General features: G+C 44.7%; 1 protein-coding gene and 1 pseudogene across 1 annotated transcript in view; one reads left to right on the forward strand and one right to left on the reverse strand.

The window, feature by feature from the left end:
- Nucleotides 1–210: 210 nt before the first annotated feature.
- Nucleotides 211–4,181, reverse strand: Rbbp4-ps3 (RB binding protein 4, chromatin remodeling factor, pseudogene 3; annotated as a pseudogene).
- Nucleotides 4,182–5,229: 1,048 nt separating this feature from the next.
- Nucleotides 5,230–20,038, forward strand: part of Chic2 (cysteine-rich hydrophobic domain 2) — a 34,343-nt gene continuing 19,534 nt past the window's right edge. Inside the window, exons 1-3 of the mRNA NM_001105736.2 lie at nucleotides 5,230–5,396; nucleotides 18,666–18,720; nucleotides 18,853–19,008. Of these exons, the coding sequence (NP_001099206.1) occupies nucleotides 5,278–5,396; nucleotides 18,666–18,720; nucleotides 18,853–19,008 (330 nt within the window). The 5' untranslated portion in view covers nucleotides 5,230–5,277. The remainder of the gene's footprint in view (nucleotides 5,397–18,665; nucleotides 18,721–18,852; nucleotides 19,009–20,038) is intronic.

Raw genomic sequence — 20,038 nt, forward strand, 5'->3', positions numbered from 1 at the left:
TATATGCATGGTGCACAGATACACATGCAGGAAAACATTCACGGACAAAAGATAAGTAAAATCTAGAGGGAATTTCAGAAAAGATTAGAGAACACTCTGTTTGGGTTAATCATTTTTGACGGCACCGATATTAAAGGTGGAGATGAATAAAGTCTGAGTCTCAAAGCCGGTGCTAAAATGACCTCAAGGTTCAAAGGGAAAGGGGGAATCTAAAAATCACAGAGGCAGACATGTCTAGGGTCCTTGCCCTCTGGATCCATGCTGCCTTCAGGCATCCATCGCTGTAAATGCTCTCGGTTATTTGTCCATCTGTCTCACTTGCATGATATGGTTTCCTGATACGGAACAAATCAGCCTGGGTTCACCGGGATTCCTGGAGAATTCAGAGATCTTGCCTGTGTGACCTCCCTGGTGGGCTATCTTCTGCATCTTGTGGCCTGTTCCTCCCCAGTTATATTTAAACCCCAGGCACCCCATCTACGATCAGAACCCACCAGAAGCCAAGGTAGGTAGTGCCATTGTGAGGTGACGTGTGAGCTTGAACTATTTTGTCCTTATGTGATTACAGCTTGAGTTTCGGATTGCTCAGATTCCCTGAGGCAGTGGTGTTATCAGCGGATCCCGTGGCAAGAATGAGCTCACTCTAAGGATTGAAAACCCTACCTCAGCAGTGCCAGCATCTTCTGAGCGGCTTGGTTTGGAAGTATTCTTTGAAAGGCTATCATGAGTCTTATGTTTATGATCACCCACAACTGACCAAGACAGATGCCAGGAAACGTGGATTACGGTTGTGTGTCCTGTCAGGATGGGCTCTGCATCCATCACTTTTCTTTCCTTTGAAGCTGAAAGCTGTCCCACAGGCAGACGCTCCTGTCATCTGGAGAACTAAGAACGCGCTAAGGTTTGCCTCCCTTCCGAAGAGTTGCACTCTCCAAGGGTGTCTGGTTTAGAAGGCTGCTTGTGCAGTCAAAATCAAGAACGTCACTGGAGAGAGTCTTTGTTGCAACAATTCAAGCAAGGGCTCCGGGGAATATAACAAGCCCTGTTTACTTCTTCATGGTTGATCCTGATTTCTAACTCAGTTTCTCACTGACAGAGCCCAGACTTCCAAATTCTCCTTCCTTCCCATTGCAAACTGAGCATCATCAGTAGGGAGCTGGACACTGGCGATCACAAGGTGATCGCATTGTTTATCTGATGTATGTGTCCCCAGGGCATGACAATGAATGTTGAAATCATTCCCTTCATGTCCGGTCTGGTTACGTCTGGAAGTCACTGGGCAGTAAAGCTGGGCTACTCCAGGTCATGGGTCACCACAAAATTATAAAGGAAAGGGTGTTCCTTTTCCACATTTTGTACTCCTTATTGATCATGGTCTTCTAGCGAGTAGTCCAAGGCTGCTTTCTAATCACCAGCGGTGAGGCCCAGAATGGGTGTGGGAGAAATCCTGGGGCTCTATGTTGTGGGAAGGGCAAGGAGGCTGCCCACCTAGATTGAGAGTGGCTCAAATAAGTGGGAGTTATCTAAAAGTCTAGAGAGAGAAAATCCAAGAGCCAGGTGCCAGCCTGTCGAGGGTTTCCTCCTGACTCTCAGATAGCCTTCTCCTGCTGAATGCTTTTTTTTTTTTTAAAGATTTATTTATTAATCATATATAAGTACACTGTAGTTATCTTTAGACACACCAGAAGAGGGCATCAGATCCTGTTACAGATGGTTGTGAGCCACCATGTAGTTGCTGGGATTTGAACTCAGGACCTCTGGAAGAGCAGTCAGTGCTTTTAACCACTGAGCCATCTCTCCAGCCCTAGATAGCCTTCTCCTTGCTGTCTTCCTCCAAGGTAGACAGGAAGAGTGCAGGGTCTCTGCTGTCTCTATCGAGGTATGGCTCTTCTTCTGAAACCTTTGATGTTGTATTTTAAACCCATTTAGCTATCCCAAAGCCCCATGTCCAAAGACCGTCATGACACGGAGTGTTACAGCTAATGTATGAATTTTAGGGAAGGGTAGAGTTAAGGCCACAGGACATGTGCTATCTCGTGTGATCCCTTATAACTCTATGGCAAAGGTTCCAGTGAGGGTGAAGAAGCTCGGAAAGATAGATGTGGGGGCTGGAGAGACAGCAATTAAAAAGCACTGGCTGTTCTTCCAGAGGACCTGAGTTCAATTCCCAACACCCATATGGTAGCTCACAGTTGTCTGTAACTCCAGTCCCAGGGGGTCCAACACCCTCACACAAACATATATACAGGCAAACCACCAATGCACACATACACAAAAAAATAAACAACAATGTGCACGGGGGGGGGGGTGTTTCAAGACAGGGTTACTTTGCCTACCCTTGGCTGCCCTGGAACTGTAGATCAACTTGGCTTTGAACACACAAAGATCTCCCTCCCTGCCTCAAATAGCAACTAAAGCCTTGCCTCCTGGGGGATTGCTGAGCTTGTCCTGTTTGTTTTAAGTCAGTTGGTCTGAAGGAAAATGTGGCTGTGAGTAGCATGAAGAGGTACACAAAAGAAGAGCCATGTTGGCAGGGGTGTGTGCTGTGAGCTCGGAAGAACTCTTGAGGTAGAGGGGAAAACCTCAGAAGCGGTTGGTTCATCCTCAGGAAAGGTGGAGGAAGCCATTTGGCAGGAAACAATCCTGGAGCGTTGGGGGTGGAGTTTGAAACTATGATGTCAACTATTATAGAGAAATGTTTGACTCATCTTTCCTCACCCTCTTGGCCTTATTCCCAGGTCTCGCGCCCCTTTAACAGGAAGAAGAGTCAAAAAGAAAAAAACAAAAAACAAAAAACAACGATTCCTCTTTACACCTTGGCAGTGGGAGTTAGAATGATCTCTCTGTCCAGTCCAACAAGAATGCTTCTCCCACACATGGCAGTGCTGAGAGAGAGGTTCTTGCAAGTCCTCCGATGCCTAATTAGCTCCCAATGCTCTGCAGGCAGTGCCAGCCATGATCCATCTCCACTCAGAAAGTACTCATGGAGGTTCTCCTCTGAAGCCGGATCTGTGAAGGGTGCTGGAGAAGGAAGGGGCTGTTCCAGTTTCCTCCATCCTTGGAAGGTGGTCAGGTGTGTGATGATCAGCGGCTGTCTTTACTGAAAGGTGAATTCTGGGTCACACACAGCATGCAGGTTGTGGCCTGTGACCGGAACAGGCCCATTTTCCTCCTCCTCTTCCCCTCCTCCCCGATCCTTTCTGCATTCTTTGAGTGCGGCCACTGGTCTCTTGGTTACTGTCCAGGAGGAGCTTCAGGAGCTTTCTGCAACCAATATGTTGACGTTGAAGTTGTGAATGAGAGTATTAAATACACACATACACACAGGACCAAGAGCAAGTTCACACAGGGTCTCTGAAACTAATGACACATCACAGACATCAAAACATTACACAACGCAGAGGGAACGTGGTGATCTTCGTGGTAGAGAAGCTGGGGAGAATCAGGAATGTTTCCTGTTGTGACTATGCAGTCACCATGTGCCAGGCCCTCTTATGGCATTCCACATACATCAAGACAATCTGCCAAGGAGCCCAGGGATAGATAATAGTATCTTGTTTTATTTTAGAGACAAGGGTCTATTACAGCGCCATAGAGTGGCTTTCAGTTCCCAACATTCCTGCTTCCTTCTCCTACCTGCTAGGGGCCCCACTTCCGACTTCCTGTTACAGGTCAAAGACCAAGAGGTCAAACAACTTGTCCACGGTCCCATAGGAAGTGATAGGAGGGGGATTCAAAGTCAGCCTTCAGAGCTACCAAGCTAAGCCGCCTCCTGTGTGTATTCTCCATTGGAGATTTCGGTATACCCTCTGAACCCCCAGTAGAAAATTACAATTGCTTGTCTTAATGACAGCTAAGTTACTGCCAGAGACTGTAACACACACACACACACACACACACACACACACACACACACACACAGCTCACCATATAGCAGGCTCAGTGTTTATTGAATGAAAACATCTGGGAAGGCATACATCTGACACATTGACTATTTTTCCGTTCCTAGCTCACTGCCCGTTTTCTTCAACTCCTTCCCACCCTCCACGTTAACCTTTGTGCATTTTCTGTTTGGACAAAGGCCTGTAAATGAACTTCAAGGATGTGAACTCTATGTGGAGAACTGACTGCAGACACTATTCTTTCCTTCCCAGTACAATGAGAAACTCTTGTTCCTCCATTGTCCAGATGGTCCTCAGGAGTCCAGTCCTGTTCCTATGCTGTTTGGATGCCTGGCGTCTGGACTCTTGATTATGAAACCAAGTTCAAGGTGACCCATCCATTAAGTCCACTGCTCTCCCCTCTTGTCTTTCCCACCCACCTCTCCTGTGGAGGAACCTGGTAAGGTTTATGGGAGAAAACAGATTATCTCTCACTAGAGAGGGGAAGCATACAACTGCACCTTCCTAATTGGAACCCAGAGAACTTGTCAACTTCGTTTGATAGTATGATGGTGAGATTTCTTCTTTAAACAAACAAACAAACAAACAAACAAACAACCTGGGACTACTTGAGAGACCAAAAGGACAAGATATTTGGCTTTGGCGATATTAGCAGACAAGAATGCATTGCTTTGTTGGTCTCAAGTTGGCAAAGTCAACCAACTCTGCTTCGCATCGTGGACTAAAAACGGATTGCTAAACTGGCAGTCAGAGTCTCTCGTCCAGCCAGGAGCTTGGTCCTCGGTCGTTGTTTGGGCTAGAGATTACTTCAGCTTGGCTTTCAGAATCGAGTCAGGGTCAACACCCCCGTCCTCACAGACGCCGCCTTCCGGGTCGGTGACCCTGGAGCCGGAGGGCGGGGCCGCGCCGGGTGCAAGCGGAGGAAGAGGCCGGCGTCCGGGGAGCGCGCGAGGCCTTCCGCGTGCGCGCGCCCGCCCACCCCCTCGCGCCCGCCCGCTCGCCCGCGTGCCCACGCCCGCGCCCGCCCGCCCGCCCGCCCGCGCTCCCGGGAAGTCTCGCGATGCGGTAGCCGGCTGCTCCTGCTGCGGGTGGCTCCGGCTGTTGCTGTGGTTGCCGGAGTTGCGGCGGCGACGGCGGCGGCGCTGGCGGCGGCGGCGCTGGCGGGGGTGGCGGCCCCGGCGGATGTTGACATTGTGTTGTTGTTCCTGCCCACGGTAATGGCGGCGGCGGCGGCGGCCGGGACCAGGTCTTCTCAATAGCCAGAGCCGATACTGCCGAGCTCCAGCTCCGCGGCCTCCGCGCCCGCCGCCTCACCAGCCGTTCCCCGCGGCCGCCCTAGAGCCAGGGCCCCAGGCGGGGGGCTCGCCGGCGCGGGATGGCGGATTTCGATGAAATCTACGAGGAGGAGGAGGACGAGGAGCGGGCCCTGGAGGAACAGCTGCTCAAGTACTCGCCCGACCCGGTGGTGGTCCGCGGCTCCGGTCACGTCACCGTGTAAGGCCCTGCGAGAGCTAGGACGAGGACGGGGAGGCGCGGGTTGGGTGGGCCCCAGGACCCCTCCCGGTTCTCCTTCCTTGAACCCCGGTCTCTGGTGACTGGCGCCGCACGGGGGCCTTCGGGAAGCTCCGGTGATCAGGAAGTGAGAACTTGCTGTGTTTCCATTTGTTTAGGACTCCCAAGTGGGGACAGACACTGCCTCCCCTCCCTCCCACAGCCCCGGAGCAGGCCCCACGGCCCGTGGGACGTGTGGGATCCCAGCCGGGATGATGGTTCTTATGGGCTATCCATACAGGCTAGAGGTGGACGTGCATATATGTCTTTTAGGATCCATCTTTATAGCAAACCCCAGTTATTCTTTGGGACTCTGCCTGACTTACAGCCTATTGACATATATGGCTCAGAGGTCAGATCTGAGGTGTAAGATCCCAGTGGCCATTGGTCAGTGAGGTTCACTGTCGTGTGTCTGTCACACACAATACACAGGGCTTCCCAGTTCCTCAAGAGTAAATTTCTGCAAAACTGATTATAAAGTTCCTGTCAGTTATGTATGATAGAAATATACAGGTGAACGTAAAAGTAGGAAGATAACTTTCGTTTACAATGAATTACAAGTACTAAGTTTCCTGTAATCGTTCTGCTTTGGGGCACAGACCCGGTTGGCTTCTTTGATAAAGACTCCTGTTAAGGTTTATTAGCGACATCGAAAGTCCAATATTTTTCAGACAATAAGGGATAAAAACATTCTGAAAGGTCATGACTAATAAAGGAATGTAGACTTGGGGCAAATAATGAGCTGTCCGGAAGAAGGAAGTTTTGTAACATTTCCCTGATAAAATCCGGAGTTTGTACAACTTAGGGTATTGATACTCTTTGCAGCTGCTATCTCCGGTTAAAAAGTCGTAGCTCAAACTTCCTGTACTTGCATATCACTTTATCACTGATATAAAAGGGCAGCGAGTCTGAGGATGTCTGGTGCGTTTTTCATTGTGTTTCGGTGTAGGGTGAGTGGGGTGTGCTGCGAGCAAGGCAGTGAAACAGTGAGGCTTCTCACAAGATTGTCAGCAGAGACCTTGCATTTTCCTGTGTAGTTGAGAGCAGTCATCCTGGCTAGCCATGTTGGTGTTTGGTTGTGCTTACGTAATACTTTGGCTTCTTAGCACCTGTTAACGTGTGTATTTAGGTGACTTAACAGGGTAAAAACACTGCATAATCATTGTCCCAGTACTTGGATAAGGAGATGGGACTTCACACCATAATAACAGCTCTGTTTCAACTGTCAACACAAATTAAGGAATATAGCCAACTATAATACAGTTTAAATGGACATCATAATGCTTTTAGTGTCATAACCTGCTATTTAATTTTTAGTTTAACTCTGAGGACTTTTTTCTTATTTTAAACCTAAGGACTACGGGCGCTTTTAGAGGCAATTTCAAACAAACAAACAAAGGACACAGTGGTATATATCTTTAAACCCAGTCTTCATGAGGCAGACAGAGGCAAATGGAGCTGTGATTGCAGGCTCTGCAGGTCTTCATAGCAAGTTACCAGCCAGCCAACTTTCTCATGTTGTCTGTGGGGTCCTTAAACTCCTCCTGTCGAATCAAAGCTGGCAGAATTTTATTTACAGAGGTTCAGCCAGGGCTGGAGATGTAGCTCAGAGGTAGAGTGCTTGCCCTGCGGTCAGAGCAGCCAAATAAAAAGTGCAGTTCAAGTGCAGTTGTAATGTGCAGTTGTAATGTCTCTTCTGTTCAAGAAGAAGAAAAGCTAAACCCTTCGCTGGGATTGCAGGTGACTCTTTGGAGTAGTTAACAGTGTGAAGCAATTATTAGTGGGTTTTCCTCTTGTCTGTCAGAATCACCTGGCATTGTGCTCAGGAAATACTAGCCTTTATTATTATCAACATTAGAAATAAGCACGTCCATTTGCAAGACTAACAGTCATTTAGTTTATCTGCTCATTAGAATCATCTGGGGCGCCCCAGCTTTTGCATTCCCCCACCCCCTCGTCTCCAGGCCAGTGGCCCCCATATGAATGAAGCTGTGGTTTAGGAGTAGGTTTTGATGGGGTCAGAGGAGGATCTTGTAGGTGGTTTTGATTTGCATCAAGGATTCTGCTGCAGACACTGGTGATGGTGGTGTTTGCCACTGTAGCGGGAAGCCTTAATGTGTTTGTGATCTTCCTCAGACACTTCTGATAGGTAGTAACCTTCCTCTGCCACTTTTATGTAAATTACTCATCTGTGTCTCCTCAGTTCACAGGATGACAGCTTTAGTCCATCCCTTCCCAGATTAAGGAGTGACATAATATATGCAGAGAATACATGAGTGTTTTGCCGTGCTCAGGAAACACTAGCCTTTATTAGTTATTACCCTCCTCAGGTGGTTCTCTACTTTGAGAAACATTTGTGTAAAATGTAGATTAAGAATTCAGCATTGGGGGTTGGGGGATTTAGCTCAGTGGTAGAGCGCTTACCTAGGAAGCGCAAGGCCCTGGGTTCGGTCCCCAGCTCCGGAAAAAAAAGAACCAAAAAAAAAAAAAAAAAAAAAAAGAATTCAGCATTGACATTTTTAAAAACAAACAGTGATTCGTTTTTGTTTTTGTTTTTTTTTTTTTCTTTTTTTATTCTGGACCAACTTGTATATACATATATAAGACTCTTTGCTGAGTGAAAGCCCACTCGTGTTTTGTGGTGATACAGATTTATATAATAATGTAAAGCTTATGTATGACCTTCGTGCATGTTAGGCATACTAGACGGTATAGCCAGTTTTGAAATTCGTGCTCGTATGTTGTTATAACTGTGCTTTATTTTCCTTTCCAGTATAAACAGGAGAAGGGATGAATAATTATAGTAACTGTGGGCTGGAGAGATGGCTCAGTACTTGCTACTCTTACAGAGGACCAGGTTTGGTTCCCAGCACCCACATGGTAGTTTGCAACCATCTGTAACTCCAGTTCCAGCAGGTCCATCAAAACACTCACACACAAAGATAAAATAAAATACATCTTTAAAAACATTAAAATTGTAGTAAACCACATAAGCTTACTTCCTTTTTGCTAAGGAGTCTGTTGAAGCACTCTTCCCTTGTCACTTTGAAAGAAATGCTATTATAAACAATTACAGTAAAAAAAAAAATTAAAAAAAGGGGTTGGGGATTTAGCTCAGTGGTAGAGTGGTTCAGTCCCCAGCTCCGGAGGGGGGAAAAACAACAACAACAACAACAACAACAACAACAACAACAAAAAAAACAGTTACAGTATCATCTGTAGTCCAGGTCAGACTGAAAAGATTCAGGTCAACTTGTATACTTGCTTTTGCAGTTGAGTATTTCTAGTTTTTCTTAATAAACTTATTATTACTCTAATTTGAGAAATCATTTTGTTCTTTTGTGATATGTTCTTTCTTGATATTCTAGATGAGTGACATTTTCTATTGTTTGATTTGCATGCAATAGGAGAAATCTTTTGTAGAAACATATTGAAGAAAAATTCTGTATGGGAAAAGAAAATGATAAATTCCCATGGTTTTACAGCATGTGCATACATGTGACTGGGAACACTGGAAGAAGTGACAGACTCACTAGGTACTGTTGTCCATGCTGACTGATACTCTTTTCATTGGAAGGGCATAAGTAATAATGTGAAACACACTGACATACTGATTTGGTACGTACAGTCACAACTCAACAGATTGCTGGGTCTAGAGGAGCCAGTGTGAGCATTGTAAGACCTACCACATAATATGTCAGTACGTACTGAGTTTACTGCAACCCACTTCTTTTATGCCCTAAACCACCTTTAATATGTTGCTTGATGGGCTAGAACCACAGGACAGCCATGGTGCCCAAGGTTAGCCAGCTCCCAGCGAGTTAGGGTTAGAAGTTGGTGGCCACTCTGACCATGTTGAAGAGTTTGGCCGGGGGGTCAGGCCCAGAAACTGTGAAAGGGACGTGCAAATGGTGTGCCTGATGACACTACTTTATAATTTTAGTTTGTGTAGATCCGTATCACAGATTTCAAGTTTTGTTTTGTTTTTTTTTTTTTTTAACTATATTACTTTATGTATGTGTGGGCATGTGATCTTGTGGAGGTGAGGGCGTCTTTCCTGTGGACTCTTTCTTGTCAGGCTGACAGCAAGTACCTTTGCCTACTGAGCCATCTTTAAGAATAACTCTTAAGGGATGTGTTAGTATAAAAGAATTTTTTAAAGTTGAGGAAATGAATTTAAAAGTAATCCAAAACCTATGTTAGCTTATTGTTATCTTGTTTCAGACTCATATCTGAACCAAACTTGAGGCTCTCCTAGAGTGGGCGTCATCTTTGATTTTTAACTTAAGTCATCTCGTTTATTTGTTAAGTAAAATTAAACCGCCTTTAATCCCAGCACTCAGGCAGAGGCAGGCCGATCGATCTCTGTGTGTTTGAGGCCAGATTGGTCTATTTTAGTGAGTACCAGACCAGCTCTGCTTACAAAGAGAAATCCTAGCTTATGAAAAAATAAGTAAATAAACTCAAGCAAAATAAATTATAGAGGAAATTAGTTTGATGAATATGAAGGAAGACAAGCTATGCATGTGTTTTGATAGGACAACTACTAAGCTTTAATGGGTGAACTGTGTTGAAGAAATGAGAACAGAGCCAGTTAGGGACTCAGTGGGTGAAAGCCCTTATTGCACAGGCCTGGTGACCAGAATGGGGCCCTGGATCCCTGGGACCATTCAAATGTAGAGGGAAAGAACTGACTCCACAGAATTGCCCTCTGATTCCACATGTACACTGTAGTATACATTTCCCCCGGTGAAAATAAAATAAATGAGATATATGGTAATGAGCTGAGGTTTCAACGTTTTACTGTATTTGAACTTGAAAATTTACATATGGTTTGAATTCAGAGTTTTAGTTAGATTTGAGCTCATCTAGAGATGTGGAATTGATAAGTACTTTAATTTTTCTATGACTAGCTAAGAAGAATACAGGTACTAAGTAGTGAAAAGTAAATTGTGCATACTGATTTATGTTGATAAATAGTACTCCAAACAATAACTTAGATAATACTGCTCTAAAAATTTGAGAGACATCTTGAGTTCATATTGTTACTAGGTTACAGACCCTGAGTTGAGTCAGAGATCAGCTCAGGAATCTTTTAATTCACATGTAGTGATTGATGTATATAATTCCAAGGGAAATAGGGAGAGCTTGGAACTGGCCTGGACTAGAGGGCCGGCCTGCCTGCCTGCCTGCCTGCCTGCCTGCCTGCCTGCCTGCCTGCCTGCCTGCCTTGGGCTTCATTTTGTACCCTAGACAAGCACAACAAATTGAACTGTGTCTGCAGCTCCACAGGTACTCCTAAAATCCCCATTCCATGCCAGGGGTTATCCAAGCTTCCAAAGACATGGAGAGGTTCCTGTAATGTAGTTTACAGTTAGCAGGTGGTTGGGGCGAATGGTGTTGAGGATACAGCATTCCTCTGAAGGACACCCTGAGTCTAGAAGATGCTGAGATATAAACTCAAAAAGTCTGGAGAAGAGTTACATTATAGCTAGAACTTAAAGAAAACAGGATTGTGTCTTGAAATGAGATTGGAGAGTTCACTATGGGACAGAGAGGATGTAAAATGGTTTGAAAGGTTACTCCCCCACAAGGGTGTGTGTGTGTGTGTGTGTGTGTGTGTGTGTGTGTGTGTGTGTGTATGAGAGAGGGGGGGGGGAGAGACAGAGAGAGAGGCAGAGATAGGCAGACAGAGAGACCGAGAGAAAGAAGCAGAGATGGGCACAGAGAGACAGAGAGATGGTGACAGAATTAGGGTCACTTCTGGGGCTATGAATGAAAGGCCATCTATAGGAGCACACAACACTCAGTGTACTGTAGCAGTCCTGCTACTGAGGAAAATGTTAGTGTTAAATTGAAGAGGCTGCTGCAGCAATCTGGGTGAACCATGATAGTGCCTGGCGGGGTTTGTGGTCAATAGGTAAAGAAGGTATTGCAGTTTTGGGTATAAACCATCAAATTTCACAACTCTTTCCTGTAAGATAGAGAAAAACATAGCAGCGACTTCCGTCACCTTTCCACTCGTGTATATGTGATTCATTTGATTGGATTTTGGCTCTGTGATGGATGAAGTCAAAGAACTGAGTCTGCCCTTAATAAGCTGATTTGGGACATTTTTAGTGACATTTGGGTCTCCTGTTGCCATGGGTGCTAATATGCCAGAGGAGGCCCCTCATAATTTTGAAGTAAGGATGTTTGTGGAATGATACTCTTCACTACCGTATGTGTGATGTTTGATGGCTATTTCTTAGACTGCAGGGAAAGATCTACATTTAAAGCTGATTTGGAGTCCCAAGGGCTGAAATGTTCTGATGTGTCCTGAACAAAGTATCTTTTTCTTGTTTATTTATTTGTATTTTATTTTTTTTGTTTTGCCTGCTTGGATGTCTATGTGAGGGTGTCAGAAGCCCTGGAACTGGAGTTACAGGTGTGAGCTGTCATGTGGGTCTTAGGAATTGAATTCAGGTCCTCTGGAAGAGCAGCCAGGGCTGTTAACTACAGAGCCATCTCTCCAGTTCACTTTTTTCCCCCTTATTTTTTTAAGTTCTTTGATGTAGCTTACTTATGGTAGAGATGGCTAGACTCATAATTTCCTTTTTTCCCTATTGTTGATCACAAGTATGTCACAAAGTTCCCCTGCCTGGAATTCATTGTAATCCCAGCTGGCCTTAAACCTGTAGCATCCCTCCTGAGTGCTGGAACTGTAGGTGTGTGCTACACTGTCTGGCCAAAGCCTTCTGTCTTTCTTTTGATGAATCAGTTCTGGATGAAGGAATTCTTATACATTCAGCCTTCTTTGCCTGCCTTTTTATAGGAGCAAATGTTATTCGTAGTTACTGGTTTGGTGGTCTGTTGTGCTAGTAAGCTCTCCATTACTGTAACAAAATGCCTAGGGTAATTAACTTAGTTATAGTTTGGCTGACACTAAAAGTGTACTTTCTACCAGCATCCTCTTACTGCTTTTCAGAGGACAGGGGCTGGGTTCCCAGCACCTACAAGGCAGCTCACCACTGGCTGTAACTCGGGTCTCAGAGAATCTGGTATCTCAGATGAGCCTAAACATGGTTCAGAATGTGGGCACAAAGTTAAAGTTAGACTAGTGTACAACTGCAGAGGCTTGTGTCTTCTGGTAGAGGGCGTTCTCTCTCTCTCTCTCTCTCTCTCTCTCTCTCTCTGTGTGTGTGCGTGTGCGTGTGTGTGCGTGCTGTGTCAGTGTCTGTCCAACTGCAGAGTTTGCATCTTCTTTCCGTCCTTGTTGAGCTGTATTGATATTCAAACACATATGAGATGGCTGGTGTTTAGAGCATGGTTTATAAACATCAAAGTCTGTTAATTTCTTCCATGGTTATGATTTCATCTCCAAAAATAGAAAAAAAATCTGATTCCACTAAGCTCAAAGTCCAACATTAGGAAATCTGTTCTTTCTTCATTTACTGTCTGTATAACCCATGTGTTTAGTTTGAGTCTGAAATTTTTAGTTCATTTGTGCATAGGTCTTGTCATAGTGATGGAAGGTAAATCTGTGAGTTTGGGTTTACAGGTTGTCTGAGAGGAGTGCTAGGCTGGAGTTTCTTCTATCCAAAACTCAATACGTAATCTCTCTTTAAAGCAGCTTCAAGTGTAGCTTTTCTGTTTTTAGTTGATGGTAAATTTAACATTATTTAGACAAAAAGAGTCCTTGAAAGATTTTGTGTGAATATGTGTGTGTGTGTATGAGTGTCTCCCTGAATGTTAGAAGCGGTTGGTGGATTCTCTGAGTAGTAGTTAATAGCCACTGGTGTAGGCACTTGTCCTAGTTTGTCTCTGTTGATGGGTGAAAACCATGACCAGAACATCTTGTAGGGAAAAGACTTACTTGTTTTATAAGTTACAGTCTGTCTTCTAGGGGAGCTGAGGCAGGAACCTTAAGGCAGACATTGAAGCAGAGACCATGGAGGTTTACTGACTTGCTCCCCATGACTTGCTCAGTCTGCTTTCTTACACACCCCAGGACCCAGACTGACTTACTTTTTCCTTTTACACTCTTGACTTTTTCTCTTTATAGCCTCACTGGCACATCTGCCACGAAAATGCTTGTGAAATGTAATTCAGCTGCATCTCTTCTGTATCAGCAGTTAGTTTCCTGGAACCACATCTCCCAGAGTCCTTTGAGTAGTCTGCAGCATTCTCCCTGACCTGCCCTGCCTACCTACGGAGTGAACATGTCTCTGACTTCTTATTTCTGCTCTACTTACTTCCTGCCTTCTTTTCCGTTTCTGAATTAGTCCGGGCACATTTCTGACCTAGGCCCCGGGTACTGTCCTGCTCCTTTTTATGAGTACTTGTTTCCAACATCCAGAAGCTCGGTCCTTCTCTTCAGACCTCTGCCAGTGAGGAGCTTATCCTCCTACTTACGTCAGAACTCTCCCTCTTCTTACCAAGTACAACAGCTTTCTTTTTTCATAATTGTATTCTGTCAGAACAAGAATTAGCCTGACATGTTAGAGCACAAACTCGTATTTCTTTATTTACTTATTTTATATGCAATTAGGATTTACTATGTAACTGTGGCTGGCCTTAAACTTCAAATCCTCTTACTTCATCCTTCTTAATCATGGGTGTACAGTAGGCATGCACCTTTACACCTTATCCTAGAATATAAACTTGAGACAAACTTCTTATAAAGAGAGAAACCTCAGTAAGCTTTTTTTATAAGAATAAATTCTTAAAGTATTTACTCTTGTATAGCAACTGTCGTATATGTAAAGTGAAGCCCAACTCAGGGTTTTGTTTTGTTTTGTTTTGTTTTTAATTCAAGGAGCTGGGTCTGGTGAGGCACTCCTTTAATTTCAGCACTTGGGAGGCAGAGGGGCAGAGGCAGAGAGGCAGAGGGGCAGAGGGGCAGAGGCAGAGAGGCAGAGAAGCAGAGGGGCAGAGGCAGAGAAGCAGAGGGGCAGAGGCAGAGAGGCAGAGGGGCAGAGGCAGAGAGGCAGAGGGGCAGAGGCAGAGGGGCAGAGGCAGAGAGGCAGAGAGGCAGAGGCAGAGGGGCAGAGGCAGAGAAGCAGAGGGGCAGAGGCAGAGAGGCAGAGGGGCAGAGGCAGAGAGGCAGAGGGGCAGAGGCAGAGGGGCAGAGACAGAGAGGCAGAGGCAGAGGGGCAGAGGCAGAGAGGCAGAGAGGCAGAGGCAGAGGGGCAGAGGCAGAGAAGCAGAGGGGCAGAGGCAGAGAGGCAGAGGGGCAGAGGCAGAGAGGCAGAGGGGCAGAGGCAGAGGGGCAGAGGCAGAGGGGCAGAGGCAGAGAGGCAGAGGCAGAGGGGCAGAGGGGCAGAGGCAGAGGCAGGAGAATCTTTGTGAGTCCAAAGCCTTCCTCATCTACATAGCAGACTCCAAGACTACCAAGCTTACCCAGAGAGACTTGCTCAAAAAAACAAAACACACTGGGGAAAGTTGGGCTCATGAGATGGCTCAGTGTATAAACACGATTGTCACCCAAGCCTGGCAACCTGAGTTTGCTCCCGAGAACCCATGTAAAGGTGAAAGGAGAGATCCAGTTCCACCAAGGTGTCCCTTGACCTCCACATGTGCTCTGCTGCATGGATATGTCCAAGAATGGACACTATCTTAGTTTGGGTTTTTGTTGTTCTTTTGAAATACCATGAGCAAAGCAGTCTAGGGAGAAAAGGGTTTATTCAGTTACATTTCCATATATTGTGATATCCATGTCATCATTGACAAGTGGGGACAGGAACTCAGCAGGGCAGGATCCTGGAGGCAGGAGCTGATGCAGAGGCCATGGAGGGTGCTGCTTACTGGCTTGCTCATCGTGTTTTCCTCAGCCTGCTTTCCTATAGAACCCAGGACCACCACTCTCAGCGGGCTGGCCTTCTCCCATCATTCGTTCACTAAGAAAGTGCCCTACAGCCAGATCTTATAGAAGCATTTTCTCAATCGAGATTCTCTCCTTTTAGATAACTCTAGCTTGTGTCCAGCCAGGCCGAAATACCAAAAATAAATGCACGCACTCAGGCATAAAGTTTAAAAATGAGGATGAGGGATTAAGACAGGAAGCTTACTAGCTCTGTGCCACTCTGGTCTATACAGTAAGACCAAGCCCCCAAAAATAAATCAGTAAGGAAATAAATAAAATGGAGCTGGCACTGGGATGAAGCTTTTGTGAGAGCAGTTGCCAGGGCTCTGGGTGTGATCCTTGGCACTGTAAAACTAGAAACTCAGGAGGACAGCACAGCGTTTGCTCTTTGGTCTGCTGTCTTATCTGAGACAAAGACAACGCAGGGAAGATTTACTTTTCTATACTGTACTGAATTGATGTTTAAACCAGGACTAGACTTTAGGCATTCCCTCTGAATTGTATTGCTCTTCCAGCTGCACCACATTGGATTTCTGTACTTTCCAATTTTTGTTTCGCCTAATTGGACTTCGACTGCATGCTTGCCATTTCAGTTGAAACCTGCTGCTGTCACTGCCTAGCTCTCTTGAAATCAGCATGCTTTCCTTACCTTGTTGTCCACAGTCTACCTCATGGCCTTGGTTGGTTAAAAAGTTGGGAAATTTTGAGGTGCATGAGAATTGGAGGGGGAGGAAGGGCTTCTCAGTTAAGAGAACTTGTTCTTATAAAAGACCTGGGCTCAGTTCCCAACACCCACATGGTGGCTCACAACTGTCCCTTGCTCCAGGCCCAGGTGATCTGACACCCTCTTCAGAACTCCTTAGATACCCTGTACACACATGGTACACAGACATACATGCAGGCAAAACACTCAGAAACAAAATAAGTAAATCTTATTAAAAACACAAAATCACCGAGAGATGGCTCAGTGGTTAGGAGCACTGACTGCTCTTTCAGAGGACCCAGATTCAACTCGAAGCATCCACATGGCAGCTCACAACTGTCTGTAACTCCTGTTTGAGGGAATCTGATACCCTCACACACTGATGCAGTCAAAACACCAATGTACATAGAATAGAAATAAATAATTTTAGAAAACCCATAAAACCACAAAACAGTGGAGACGTATGGAAGCTAGATGGGACCTCGGCACCTAGGAAAATGCTTGCGAGTCAGACTGCAAGGGGAGCAGACTGGACAATATGGGAACTGTCTGGTGCCAGGCTAGCAGAGATGGCCAACCCCAAGCTCAGGAAGAAAGACCCTGTGTCTGCAGATTAGTTAGAGTGGTCAAGGAGGATACCTAATCAACTGCCTGTTTCGGCTTCTGTGGATGCACACGCAGAGACAGACAAATACATATAAACCCCAACGAGATAACAACAGTGCTTTCAGACGCCCACTCTTGTTTGTTTTTGGTTGGTGTTTGTTGTTATTGCTTAAGACAGGTTCTCAGGTAGCTTTTACTCCCAAGCTAGTTGAGTTGCCTCTGCATATTGGTATGCCTCTGTCCATACATTTCCTAAAGGCAAAGCTTACTTTCTTCATATCTTACGTCTTTATATAATTATAAAGAAAGGCATAAAGACTACTTACAAATTGGAAAGATGTATTTCCCGATGAAGTAGAAAATGAAACTTAAGATCACTAAGATACAAAAGGGCTCATGTTTTTTTGTGTAATTGTTCCTAGTTTTTTTTTCTAATTTTTGATGTGCATGTATGTGTTGGTGTGTGTTATATATGCTTTTAAAATGTGTATGAGTATGCATTTGGGTGTATGTGTGCATGCATGTGTGTTGTGTGTTTTTTTTAATGGTGTGTGCATGTGTGTGGTAGACATGGGTTGTCTTTTCCTGTATTGCTGTCACTCTACCTTTACCTTCTGAGATGTGAACTCATAGAATCTGAAGCTCATACACTTTTCTTCCTGTCTCTTTGTCTCAGTGCTGGGTTTGCAGGTGCTGTGCCTGGCTTTTAATGTGTATTGTAGGGATCCAAGTGCAGGCTCAGGCTGATCTCCACAGTTCTATCCTTAGTCTTTAAATTTAATCTTAAATACTAATAGATTTTATTAGAGAAGTCATGAAAACATGAAAATAAAAAAATGTCATTCATGTCTTTATTCTCTAGGGTTAACTATCGGATTTGATTTTTGTTTTCATATGTAAATAATTACACGACAATTTAGGCAATAATATTTTAGTTTTTTGCATTTTTCATTAAGGGTTATATTGTGAGTATTCACCTTATCATTATGGGATCTTAACAATGCGAATGTCGAGACTCTGTTAGATTATAGAGAACAAAAGTACTCAAGGGGGCGTAAGAGACAGGACTCTCCCATTGTGCAGCTGCACTTCAGGGCCTCACATTTTCTCTGCTCCCTGCTCTAATGCTTCTCACGGTGACCTGCGTACTTAGTCCTCCCAGCTTCTGCAGTGGGAACTGCTGACTACCTCTCCTTCACTGGACAGTCTCTGCTTCCTCCTGTCTACTGTGCAGTTTTGACTTTCAGGCTTCGAAATTTGACTGTATCTTGACTTGAATTTAACCCCTTTTTGCATATTTCAGCACTTACCCACAATACCATCTATTTATTAATACCTTATATTCATATATGTCAAGAGAAAAAAAGCAACCTGTGTCTGAGGCAGCCTTGTGTCCTGCCCTCCCTTGTGGCTAGCCTGTCCTGTGATGCGTGTGGGCTCACTCTCCAGAGTAGAGGTCCTAGTTAGTTGTTCAGGTAATGGGCTAATGGGCTTTCTTATCCAGTGTATGTGCTTTTACCTGTAATACATTGATTATATAATAATTGTAATTAATATCATTGTAAAATGTTTCTATTTTAAAATTTTCATTCTTAAAAATAGCACTGCAACTCAGAATCAAGGGAAACATTGAACAAGTATTTTTGGTTCAGAGTGAAATAAATTGAAGCAAGTGGATACTGGTAATTTGGTATTTAAAAGACAAAATGCAGTATGAATTCACAACAGTGAAAGCTAGAAAACTTGCCATCTGATTAAAATATGCCTTGATGCTACGGTAGCTCATGAGACAAACCGTCTTTTTACTCACATACAGCTGCTTGTTGAACACTGTGCCTCATCATTCTATGACGGCTCGCTTCTACTGGGAAACTCTGTATGCTACACTTTGTAAGGTGTTTGTTAGGATTAGCTTGCGTCTTAGACCTTCATTCCGTCTCAGACACTCTGAGGAGGGATCCATATTCTGTTCATTCCACCCTTAAGTTAGACAGTTTAAGCTTCTGTGCTGTTGGCACAGTGACATATAATAACATATTTTTTTCCTTTTTGAAAACAGATTTGGACTGAGCAACAAATTTGAATCAGAATTCCCTTCTTCATTAACTGGAAAAGTGAGTGTCTCTCTTATTGATCTACTGTTTATATATCTCAAATTAGTTTCTCCTAAAAATGAGAAAAATGTGTGTTGAAACCCACTTCTTGTCACTCAGCGTCTCAGTGTCACATTTCTTACCTTCTTTTAGGTAGCGCCTGAAGAATTTAAAGCCAGCATCAACAGAGTTAACAGCTGTCTTAGGAAGAACCTCCCTGTTAACGTGCGGTGGCTGCTTTGTGGCTGCCTGTGCTGCTGCTGCACATTGGGGTGCAGTATGTGGCCAGTTATTTGCCTCAGTAAAAGAGTAAGTTGAATTATATCTTTTAATTTACATTTAGAAGTGTGAAACAAGTCTTATTTTTACCTTTTTTTCTGTTAAATGAACCACACTGTTCTGAATATTATATAGAAATAATCTGATATGGTAAAGCAAGATTAATTGAGTAAATTATATATTCAAATATTATAAAAAGCCATGTAACATTTCCTAGTTGTCATGCATTAGGAAGCTGTAGTGACAGTGCAGCGCTATGTCAGTGTACGTTGGCCATGGACTGGGATGGGACCTTGTTTCTGTGTCCATGGACACACTTCTTAGCTCTTTAAATCTGGTCGATACAGCTATGAGATGATGATCGTCACCTCTGGTGTGAATACAGTTGCTGTAAGGATACAGTGGAAGAGTATTTATAAAGCTCTGGCTCAACAGCTCATGAGACACTGTCAGCTTCCATGCTGTTTTAAGTACAAGGGAAACAGTCTAGAGGAAGAACCATGCACTTTGGCTCGTGGTTTTAGAGGTTTTAGTCCATGGGCTTTTATGCTGGCTCCATTCCTTCTCTGCCTGTCCAAACAAAAGTATCTAATGTCTGAGCAGAGCTGTGTGCCTCAGTCACCAGGAGTCAGAGAGGGAGGAAGGAGATTGGAACAAGATGTAGACCCTGAGAACGGAGAGTCCTTCCTACCTGTTCCACTAGGGCCTGTCTCTGGACATTTGAGTGCTTTCCAACACCCCGTCATGTAGGAGTCCTGGAGCGATCTCCTGTTGAGGCAGTTGTACTCCTTGTGGTCCGAGTCACTGTCCAGTGCAGCCCCCCTACCAAGTGCTCTGCTGGCAGCTAAGCTACAGCACAGCTTCCTTTACTTTTCAGTGTCGTGTGCTTCAGTGTCCATGCGCACTCATGGTCATCACAAGAGTCTCTGCCGTCTGTCCAGATTAGAAGAGGGTGTCAGATTCCCTGGAAGTAGTTATGGATGCTAGTGAGCTGCCATGTGGGTGCTGGGAATTGAGCCCTGGTTCTCTGCAAGAGCAGCCAGTAACCCCAACCACAGAA

Source organism: Rattus norvegicus, chromosome 14 (assembly GCF_036323735.1).
Source record: "Rattus norvegicus strain BN/NHsdMcwi chromosome 14, GRCr8, whole genome shotgun sequence".
NCBI classification, from domain to species: Eukaryota; Metazoa; Chordata; class Mammalia; order Rodentia; family Muridae; genus Rattus; species Rattus norvegicus.